Raw genomic sequence first — 11305 nt, forward strand, 5'->3', positions numbered from 1 at the left:
GAAAGCTTAGTGTATATAATGGCCCTTTCGATTAAGTAGGCCCTCAAGTTTAGAGTGGGTTTGGTGGATGTTTTTATTTGATACATGTTTAAATTGAATTTGTATGCCATTTAGAGGTACTTCAGGTCACTCACTGACAGCTATCACAGCAAAACATCTTAAAAGGCAGTTTATTTGCCTGAGAGATGAAACATCATTATTAAGCTTGTAAGTTGTTTAATAGAATACCATTTTGATCACAGGACAAGAATAGACTAGAAAATGAAGCCCAAGCCTTCAATTACCATCTGCATATGCCAGTGAGTCCCAATTTAATCTCCATCCCAGATCACTCCTGAGCTCTAGAGCTGAACATTTTGCTGCTTATTCAGTATTTCCACCTGAAGGTGTCTCAGGCATCTCAGACTCAGTACATGATCTTTCCCTCCAAACCCATTCTGTTGTTCTCTCTCTTCACTAAGAGCACCACCACTCATCCAGATTCTCAAGTCAAAACCTTATGAGTCATCCTTAAATCTTCTGCCCCTCACCAGGCTTAGCCCCACGGCTCTTTGCTCCATCTCCTATATCATCAGCTTAGCCAGAAGCATAACTGGGAGGGAGCAAAGAAAGCAAGTTGCTCTCCTGAACACTCTCTTCATTTGTAGACTGAGATGATTAAAAACAACAACCAAAAAAAGCCACAAATTCCTTAACTCTCCTCCCATCACCTCCTGTCAAGTAGTGAGGCTTTATGACCCTTTCCCTTGAACCTCAGTGGGACTGTGAGTGCCTTAATCAGTAGAGTACTGTAGATGTGACACTAACTGAATTCTCAGGCTGAGCCATGAAAAGGTCTCTTAGAATTGCTCACTCTCTTGAAACACTCTGTCTGTTCCCTGTTGGACCTTAACCACCATGCTGTGAGAGACCATGGGTAAGGTGCTCCAGACATCCATCCCAGATGGGCCTGATGTGTGGGTGAAAAAGCCATTTTATTGCAAGTAGATCCCTGGTAATTCGGCTGTTTCAGCCCTAGCCCTTTGAATCATCCCCAGCTTTTCAGGTCTTCCCAACTGAGGTCCCAGACATCATGGAGCAGAGACAAGCCCTCTTCTTGTTCCCTTCCTGAATTCCAGACTCACAGAATCTGTGATCATAAAATGGCTGTTGTTTTTTGCCACTAAGCTTTGGGGTGGTTTGTTACACAGAAATAGCATAAAGATAACTAAAATATATAGTAGCTTATGGTGAAAAAGAATATAAAAACAAATATATGTGTATTCATGTACGACTGAAGCATTGTGCTGTACACCAGAAAATGACATAACATTGTAAACTAACTATACTTCAATTTAAAAAAAACTTCTGATACCCCCCCCCAAAAAAGATAGCTAGAATATAGATCTTTCCAACATGTTAGTTGTTAAGACCATGCTGAAAAGATGTTGGGAGGAAGAGTATAAATATACTTTCAAAACACACTGATTGAATCTTAAGATTTTAGAGAAGGTAGTTTTTTTTTGTCAGCTCAAGCTGCCATAAGAAAATACCATAGACTGAGTGGCTTAAACAATAGATACTTATTTTCTTTCAATTCTGGAAACGTCCAAGATGAAGATTCTAGCAATTCAGTTTCTGGTGAGAGCTGTCTTCCTGATTTGCAGGTGACCTTCTTGCTGTGTGCTCAAACTGTGGTGAAAGAGCCAGGAGAGCTCACTGGTGTTTCTTCTTATAAGGACACTGATCCCCACCGTTATCACTTTATTTAACCTTAATTACTTCCTTACTCTAAATATGACCTAAACACTAGCAGGGCTTCAGCATATGAGTGTTGTAGAGACACATACATTCGGTCCCTGGCAGGAGTCAAGAGCAGTACCTTGTTGATGCCCTCACTCTCCAACCATCAGTGGCACAGGCTGCAGCCTGACTTTACCCCCTGCCTACCCCTTTTGTGTGGTCCATGATGCCGTCATCTCTTGCCTTAGCTATTCCAACAACCTCTTCCTTCACTTCCCTGTATGCAATTCTCCCATCTTCAAGTCTTTCTCCACACTACCAGGGATCTCAGAATTTTAATCTGATGCTGTTGTGCCTCCATTTCAACCCCTAGTAACATCCCACCACTCTATGGATAAAGACTGAAATCCCATAAGTGACCCAAAAGACCCTGCATAATCTGGCCCAGTCTGTCCCTCCAGCCTCGCCTTGCACTATTTTTACCTTCACTGTCTACCTATCAGCCCCAGTCTACCCTGATTCCCCAGACATACTGTTCTCCTTTGTTTGTGTGATCATTGCAAGCTATCATGCAATCCTTGCCTACTTCTTCATCTTTACTATTTATCCCTTATTCACCCTTCCTGTGTCAGCTCAAGTGTCACTTCAAGGAAACTATTCCCAAAGCTCCAGTCTCAGTCAGGTCCTTTTATTACTGCCGTCATAAAAGTATGTTCATTTTCCCCACTGGAAGTATCTCAGTTTGCAGTTATGTGTTTATCTATGTGGTTATCTGATCATCTGCCTTCCCTACCAGACTGTAAGAACTATTGAGTGCGCTGTGGTTTTGCTCACTGGCATGAACACCTAAAACAATGCCTTGTACTTAGAAGATGCTCAGTAAATCTTTAACAAATGAATAAATGGAGGAAATACAAATGGTTAATCAATGAAATTACTTCCCATATTTAAATGAAATGCCACTTTTCACTTGTTAAATTCGCGGGTAAAATAGTAATTCTATTCAGTGATAAGACAGTCTCAAACCTGACTGGTCAGTGTGCATTTAAGAACTCTTCTATAAAACTACTTGCAGAATGTTTAAGAAACTTCAAAACGTTCAGATCTATTGACCCAATAATTCTAATCATAGACTCCATCTCTAGTAACCAGCTTCCAAGATAGCCCTCAGTGAGTCTTACCTCCTAGTGTTCCTTGTCTAATTCCTTCTCATATTGTACTAGGTTGGTCTGTGTGACTAATAACATGCAGCAGAAATGATGGTGTGTCACTTCCAAGATTAGGTTATGAAAAATTGTGAAGCTTCCTTCCTGGATGTGCTCTCACTCTCTTTCTACTGGGTCACTTCCTCTAGGGAAGCCATCTACCATGTCATGTGAGCAGCCCCACAGAGTGACCAAAGCGGCAAGAAACTAATACTTACTGCCAACAGCCATGTGAATGAGCTCAGGAGTGAATTCTTTAGCCCCTTTATGTAAGTGGAGCCCGAGCTAACAACTTAACTGCAACCTCATGAGAAATCCTCAGCCAGAACCAGTCAGTTAAGCCATTTCTAGATTCCTGGCCCTCAGAAACTCTGAGATAATAAATATTTAATGATTTAAGATGATACATTTGTGGGTAATTTGTTATGTGGCAGTAGATAACTAATACTCCATCCTAAGGAAATTCTTCCTAAAATGTTTTAGTAGTTTGTTAATGTTGGCATGTGTAGACTTCATATAGAATAAACGTTTTTCATCTTAAGGAATGAATTCATTGGAATGCTTTCAGCCATACACACAAAAAAATGGGAAATCCAATTAAATTAAAAGTAAGGAAATATATTTTACTCTAACTCAACATGCAGAGGTAGTCAGGCATCAAGGATAACATGACAACGCCATGATATAAAGGTTTCCTCCATCTCTGCTCTGCTTCCTAATGTCCTTTTTTATTATCAAACTTGTGGCAGTTTGGCTGCAGTAGACCTGGGGGTGTCTAATCAAGACAAATCAACATCCACAGTTGCCACTTTTATCTGAGTCTCTTTCTAGGAGCTCTGTGGTAGACTTCCTCATGTCTCACTGCCTACAATTGGACCACATGCCCATTCCTAAATTTATGATTAGCAAGAGCAGCGACTACCTGAACAAAATTAGGGTTTGTTAGAAAGGCAGGAGAGGGAAGTGGTTCCTTGGTGAGCATCTGCTGTGTCCACAATAGGGAGCTATTTTGTTTCACTTTTTGAGCAGCTCAGATAGTTCTTATCTCTCCGTCCCCACTGGCCACCACTTTATAGCATCATCCCTGCTCACCTGGAACATAGCACTTCACCCCTTAGTGGATCTTCCAGTTGTTGCCCCTCCAATCCAAACTGCCTCTGGAACAACCCATCTCATTGCACTTGCAATCATATAATTGCCTGCTGAAGACAGTTTCCTGGCACCTAAATAATAAGGTCCAACCCTCTGGGCCTCTTACCTACATAAGTAATCTTGTCTTTCTCTACCTACCTCTCCCACTGTGTGCTTCAATAATATGGGACTGATATTGATGCCCCAGAGTCATTCAAACTTTATCTTCTAGGCTAATTCCATTTTATTATTCAGAACTAGATTCAGGTAACAGTTCCCCCACTGAAGCCTTCCCTGATAAAACTGGTCACTCCCTTCTCTGTGTTGTAAGCATAGCTCTCTCTTCACATACCAGACTAGTTTCTATGTACTGTGTTTCTCCGTTGCTGAACTTCTACTAAAAGCCAAGGAGTAATACCCAATTCTCAAATCTATAGTGCCTGGCATAGTAAGCACACACAAAAAAATTAATCGACCTGCATCTACTGCATATTTACGTGGTATGTCAAGCACCAGCATACACTGCACATTTCAAAGCAAGCCAAGTTTCCCTTTAGTGCTGTTGTTCATCTCAAAGAATTATTCAATGTTCCCTAATGCCCCTACTGTGCAACCCATCTGAAGACTATCTGCTGCCCTCTAGCTGTTCAAGGCTTTCCCTATCCCAAGGATACCCGCTGCTGAAGGATTTGTGCTGCAAAATAGTCTTCCCTTCTCCCCTCTGCAGCAAGAACTGACTGTAGGGAGTACAGGAAGGGGTGGCTGGCCTTAGACCAAAGAATTCTTGACTTTTAAATTCCCTGGCAACCCTTCTCTTTAATGTGTGAGTAAAAATTTGATAGCTTTATTTATTATATAGAAGCACTTTTAAAAACAGACTTTAGTTATACACATTTATCAAACCTTATCAATTTCTCTCTCATGATTTACACAGATGTAAAGTTTCCAGATACCTACATTACTGTATCCAATATGACTGGATTATAAATCAAAGCAAATTATTTCATACTGTTAGATGTGCTGCTAAATAAAGAATTATACTTTTCCCCCCTTCCTTGGGATTCCTGGAAAAATACTATATCTATTATATCTAATCTTTTTATTTATATGCTCTATAGATTCTTGGATCTCTTTAGTGGGTATTATTAAAAGATTTAATTTATAGGTTTAAAATACTTTGTTGAAAAACAGATGAAACGTGATTTACTCTTAAATACAACCTTTTTAAACTATAAAAGATATTTTGCATGTATTTCTATTATGTATTAAGCAAAATAGAATTCAGTTAAGATCTATATCTACCACTTACTAATGTTTGATCTTGATCAAAATACAGTATTCAAATCTCTTTGCCTAATAAATGGGAATAATGATAATTAAGACCTTTGAGAGCTAATATAATAATGAATGTGAAAGTGTCATCATTAAGTTGGCTCCCAGAAAATGTTAGATTCTGTTCTCCCTCATGCTTCTTTCTTATCCCTAGATTTAGAGAGTCTTTATTGAAAATGTTCTTAACTTGGCTTTTTTTTTAAGGCTGGTAAACGTTTTGGCTCTAGTTCACCTTCTTAAAATAACTGAAAAGACTAATTCGAAGCAAACATTTTAAATGGTGAAATGTGGCCTTTGAGAGACCTGGTCTCTTATCAAACGCAAATTTATGCTGCATGAGTATATAAGGATTTATTTTAAAGATAAATGATAAAGGTAGCAGCTCAGAATATTAATCTGAAGTAGGAAGCATAAAAACAGGAAATATTTGCATACTTTCTTTGAAGTTCTTTTAACATCTTCTTTTCTGATAATATGAAAGGTAGAAGTTTGGCTTGGCAGGTTCTAGTTGAGGCTTGGACATCTTCCTGGATCAGCTGTTTTGCCTTTAATCTGTGACCATGGACTAAATCTTTAATACCGAGCTGCCACCTTACAAACACACTTTGGTCTCATGTGTATAGGTATATACAAATGTATTTCTACCATTAGGAAAGCAACTCAAAGTGCACGACCCCTGGGCAACTCAGTGGCAGAACAGCATATTACATCTGAGTAAAACCACCAGTGCTACTGTCACAGGAAACATCATCTTGTAAGCTTCAGCCTTTTTCCCTATTTTTTGAACCAGCCTTACTTGAGCAAAAAGGTCATATTACAGTGAATAAGAGACCTACATTTTTAAATTAATACACTTCAGTCTGACAGTCATTCAATAGGTATGTTGATATATATTCTTTCTGAAAGAAAGAAAACCCCATCAAAAGTAAATATCCACTGAATGTATCTCCCTTTTGTAAACTGTACAGATATAAGTTGATGCTGCACATATATCTGAGTCTCATTTATTCTGTCTACATTCATTTCACACCAGTTCTATATGTCTGATATCTGAAGATACTGAGTTGGGTGTGGTTGTCAAAATGGTTTCTTGATATTTCACAGTTGTACATTAACTTTTCCTTTGTAACAGAGCATGGTCTCTTAATTTATACATGGCAAGCTGACAGAAATGAATGGAGGAGCTTTGTTCCATTGGTAACCAAGTTCATGATAGGTAATAACTTAATGTTCAGGGAATAAATTTTCTGATTAACTTAAGAGCAGAATTACTGACTTATGACCTGATTAACTTACTATAGCAGATTTCAAGGGACTAGGCCTTAATGGTTTCTTGATTATCTGAATTTTCTGATTTTTTCAATGATTGTTTATAACTTGCATAATTTAAAATGTAGAAATGATGGATAATAAAATATATCTTAATCATAATAAGGAAAATAAAATAAAACTGAATCTTATTGATTTATCTATTATATTTATATCCACATATAGGTAGGTATAGATATAGATGCCATTCCTGGACCATGAACTTCTTGAGGACAGGCTATTTTCTAATAAATACCCATTAATAATTATCTTCCTATCTGTATTGCTTCACAAAGAGCCTAACCCATAACCTAAATAAATATTATATGAGTAAATGAGGATGATATACAAGCCACAGTTAATTTAGTCATATAATTTTTTAAATGTTAATTTAAGCATTTGAGACCAAGAAATGTAAAATTTTATGTTCATTACCCTTTTTGCTTTCTTTCATGTTGAGATATGCTTCACATATTATAAAATTAACCCATTTCAAGCATACAATTCAATGATTTTTAGTTAACTTTATTGAGTGATACAACTTTCACTGTAAGTCAGTTTCAGTACATTTTCACACACACCCCGTCAGGTCCCTCATGGCCATTTACAGTTCCCACTCCCAGCCCAGGCAACCACTAATCTACATTTCATAAAAACGGAATCATACAATATATGGTCTCATGGGCAACTCCTTTCACTGAGCGTAATATTTTTGAGGTTCACCGTGGCATAGCATGTGTCCACACTTCCTTCCTTTTTATTGCAGGGTAACATTCCATTGTATGGATATATCTACTCATTCACTTCTAAATTTTTTAGAAGAACATGCAATTACTTAATAAATGTAACAGATAAACACAGTTCTATTCACTTAGGAAACATTTGTTGAAAATTAAATATGGCCTAAGTGATTAGAAATGTAAAAGTGACTAAGACTATATCCAGTCCTCAAGGGAAAAGACAAATAAGCAATCATACAATTATGAGAGAATTAAGTGCTGTTTTGAAATGTGAATAAGGTAATGTTAGTCTAAGGATGAAAGTATTTGGGAATGTTTGAGAATGTTTCTCAAAGAAATGATATTTTAACTGGATATATTGAGTTTACTGGGCAGGGAATGGGAGGTGATATTCTCTTTGAAAGGAGTAATATTTTTTTAATTCACACAAATTTGAAAATACACACTTTATTCAAGAAACAGCAAATTGTCCTGTATTGCTGAAATGCAGGCCTCAAAGGGGCTATTTTGGGCAGGAGAAAATGCCAGAAATATTACCTGATACCATTGCTTTGAATCCTATGCTGTAGAGCTTATCTTGATTCTTTGCATAGTAGGAAGGCATTCAGGGAGAATTATTTCAGTTTTTTCTTTTGCTCAATATAAGAAGGATAGAGGAAGGTGGACAAAACGGAAAGAGAAGAAAGAAAAGAAAGGTAAAGACCCGGCAAATGTTGTTACGCACCTAATGGACTGTGTTGGGTGCAGATGATTCAGTAGAGGGCAAAGCAGTCTTTGCTTTCATGGAGCTGACATTCTAGTGATGGGAACAGGCAATAAACCATTAAACACAGAACTACATCAGGGGTCCAGTAGTATCAAGGAAAAATATTCCAAGCAGGGTAAAGAGAGAGGAAATGATGGGGAAGGGTTGTGGAAGTGAAATTTAATTACAGACCCAAAAGCAATGAGGGATCACTCTGTGCAGACATCTGGGGAGAGTGTGTGACAGAGAACAATGGGTGGCAGAGGCCTGAAGGATGAACAGGCCTGGAGTGTTAGTTCAATATCACAGAGGCCAGTATGGTTCTATCTGGCTTATGTTTCAAAAGGATCACTCTGGCACCTGGATGAACAACAGACCATAACCTTATATGTATTTAACTTCACATGTTTGACTTTATGTAGGATTAATTCCTGCAAATAGGATTTGCTGGGTCACAGGGCAAATACATTTGTAATTTTGATGGGCATTGCAGAACTTCTATCCAGCCTCCACTTCTGCTGGTCATATTTGAGAGGCCCGTTTCTTCACAGCCTCACCAACACTGAGTGAAACTTGAGGGAGATGAAAAGTTTTTTTTCATTGGTCAGAAGCTCCCAAGTCAAGATGTTGGTAGGGTTGCATTCTTTCCGGAGGTTCTAGGGGAGAATCGCTTTCTAAGTATATTCCCAGCTTTTTAATCTTTTTTCCATAGATATAATAGAAGATCCCATTTATAATACTTTCTGATTAGTTTTTAATGTATGAAAGCTGTAGTTAATACATCTGTTATGTTCATTATAAATTACATTAGTTTTATATGCTGCTACCTTACTAAATTATCTTCTTGTTTGTAGTAGTTTTTTTAGTTGAGTCTCTTGGTTTTCCCCAATTTACAGTTATATTGTCTTCAAATAGTGATAAACTCTTCTAATTTTTATACATCTGTCCTTTTCTTACCTCTTCTATTACATTGTTAAATAGCAGTAATATTGTGTGCATCTCTGTCTTATTCCTGATTTTAGAAAGAAAAGCTCATGTGTTTCCCCATAAAGTATTTGCTGACTTTTGGGTGATCGTGTGTGCAAGCATACATACGTACCGCCCCACACATGCATGCATACACATGCACCTGTTGTATTAAAGAAATACACATCGGTTCCTATTTTATTTAGTGCTTTTTTTTCCCATCAAAAACAGGAGTTGAATTTTGTCAAATGCATCTCCGGTATACATGGAGAGATAATATGGTTTTTATTTCAGGTTTATTAATATGATATATAAACTTTGCACATTTTAAAATCCATCTCAGATTTCAAACCAAAAGAGTTGAAACTAAAAAAACTACTACAAACAAGAAGATAATTTCAAAATTAAATGTTATTATTTATACCTAATGTTTTGTAAAGCAGTTTATGCACTACTTCTCCCCTATGACTTTTTTGCAATGCTGGGTTGCATATATGCAACTGTTAACTATAAGTGAAACTCCTTTTTGTGTAAAGGCATTAATTAAGTTGAGAATTTAATCTGACCAATGTGTCGAAGATTCCCTTCAGCATGGTGAGTGGGCTAAATCTGAGATCACCTTTGAATGGTCTCTGTTTCAGTTTTCTTACTATTTTTTATTTTGTCTATGAATAACGTTGGAAGGAGGATTATGGTATTGGTGGCAGGAAGTAAAGTGTTTGGGTTAATTAATCCTTCTGAGTGGATTCTAGTTAGTTTGAGGTTTCAACAAAACACCATAATATGAACATTGTTTTATATGTTGCTTCATCATTCTAGCTCTCAGAGAGCTCACTGCCTAGAGCAGAGCTGTCCCCTAGGGTAGCTACCAGCTCTCTGTTCCTGTTGAGTACTTGAAATTTGGCTAGTGATATGCTGTAAGTGTAAAATACACACTGGTTTTGATAACTTAGTATAAAAAATATAAAATATTAATAATAATTTTATTTTCATTATATGTTGAAATAGTATTTTGGATATATTGGGATAAAATGTCATTAAGATTAATTTCACCTGTTTCTTTTCACTTTTTTAATGTAGCTACTAGCAAATTTTAAATTGCATAATGGGGCTTACAGTATGTTTTTATTGGGCATCACTCATCTAGAGTCAGTAGGTGTGTGTATGCTTACTTACAGATAGTACCATGATTTTCATAATGTAAAAAGATGAAACTAAATAAACTATAGTTATATCTTCCCTTATCACCTTGTTTTTTTCTTATGGGAATAAACTTTGATGAATAGGGTAGTTTAAATCATACTCCATTACAATGGGTTAATCTCGTCTCTGATTTTTCTTTCTAACTGTTTATAAGAGAATACAGTTTCTTCATTATGCCCTTGACAGTTTCACATAAATTAAAGGCAATAGGATTCTTGTATTTTGGAATATTACCACTCAATTAAGAACTAATGTGAATATAGAAGAGAGATAGTTTGAAGGTCCAAGCCTCTAATTTTGCCTTAACCTATAAATATATTTTAATAGATGTTCCCTAGCTCAAAGTAAAATTTGTTTCAGCATTTCTTTCATTTTTTTCCCCATTACCTTAAAAAAGCAGTTCCTACCCCCTTAGTTCTCTTTAGGTAGAACTAAGCTTCAGCATCTTTTGGTTCTGTCTTGTTGCAATAGCCTGATTGTTTTGAATAGTTCATTTCTTAACTCTTATTCTTCAAAAACCAGAACAATTTAATTACTCCTAAATTCTTTTTTATCTTGGCTTTTGTTACATTTTTTAGGAAAATCGTATCACAGATGATATTGGAATATCGACTTGGAAGGAGCAGACTTTTCTCTCCCATGGTGCCTTATTAGCAAAGAGCTGCCAAGCTGCAATGGAATTAGCGAAGCATGATGCTGAGGTTCAGGATATGGCATTTCAGTATGGGAAGCACATGGCCATGAGTCATAAGGTATTTGCACACTCTTTCTCTTTTTCTAGTATTTAAATAACTAAAATGATATAGAAGCCTTTTACCATTTAATAACTACTTTTATATCTCAAAAACTGCTTATAGTCTGCATAAAATCTATCATACATGGTGATTATTTTATCATATAAACAGTATGATCAGTGAGTACTGCATAATTTGGATTGAAAGCTTACTTAAACC

At 36.7% G+C, this 11305-nt stretch overlaps 1 protein-coding gene across 5 annotated transcripts in view; it reads left to right on the forward strand.

Moving 5' to 3' along the window:
• PDSS2 (decaprenyl diphosphate synthase subunit 2) overlaps positions 1 to 11305 on the forward strand; it is a 186159-nt gene that overhangs the window by 138724 nt on the left and 36130 nt on the right. For all 5 annotated transcript variants that reach the window (XR_012508681.1, XM_074368554.1, XM_074368556.1 and 2 more), the window contains one exon: positions 10931 to 11104. Coding sequence is in view for 4 of the 5 variants with exons in the window: in XM_074368554.1 (XP_074224655.1) it covers positions 10931 to 11104 (174 nt within the window). In the remaining variant the exon portion in view is untranslated. The remainder of the gene's footprint in view (positions 1 to 10930; positions 11105 to 11305) is intronic.

This window comes from Camelus bactrianus, chromosome 8, assembly GCF_048773025.1.
Source record: "Camelus bactrianus isolate YW-2024 breed Bactrian camel chromosome 8, ASM4877302v1, whole genome shotgun sequence".
NCBI classification, from domain to species: Eukaryota; Metazoa; Chordata; class Mammalia; order Artiodactyla; family Camelidae; genus Camelus; species Camelus bactrianus.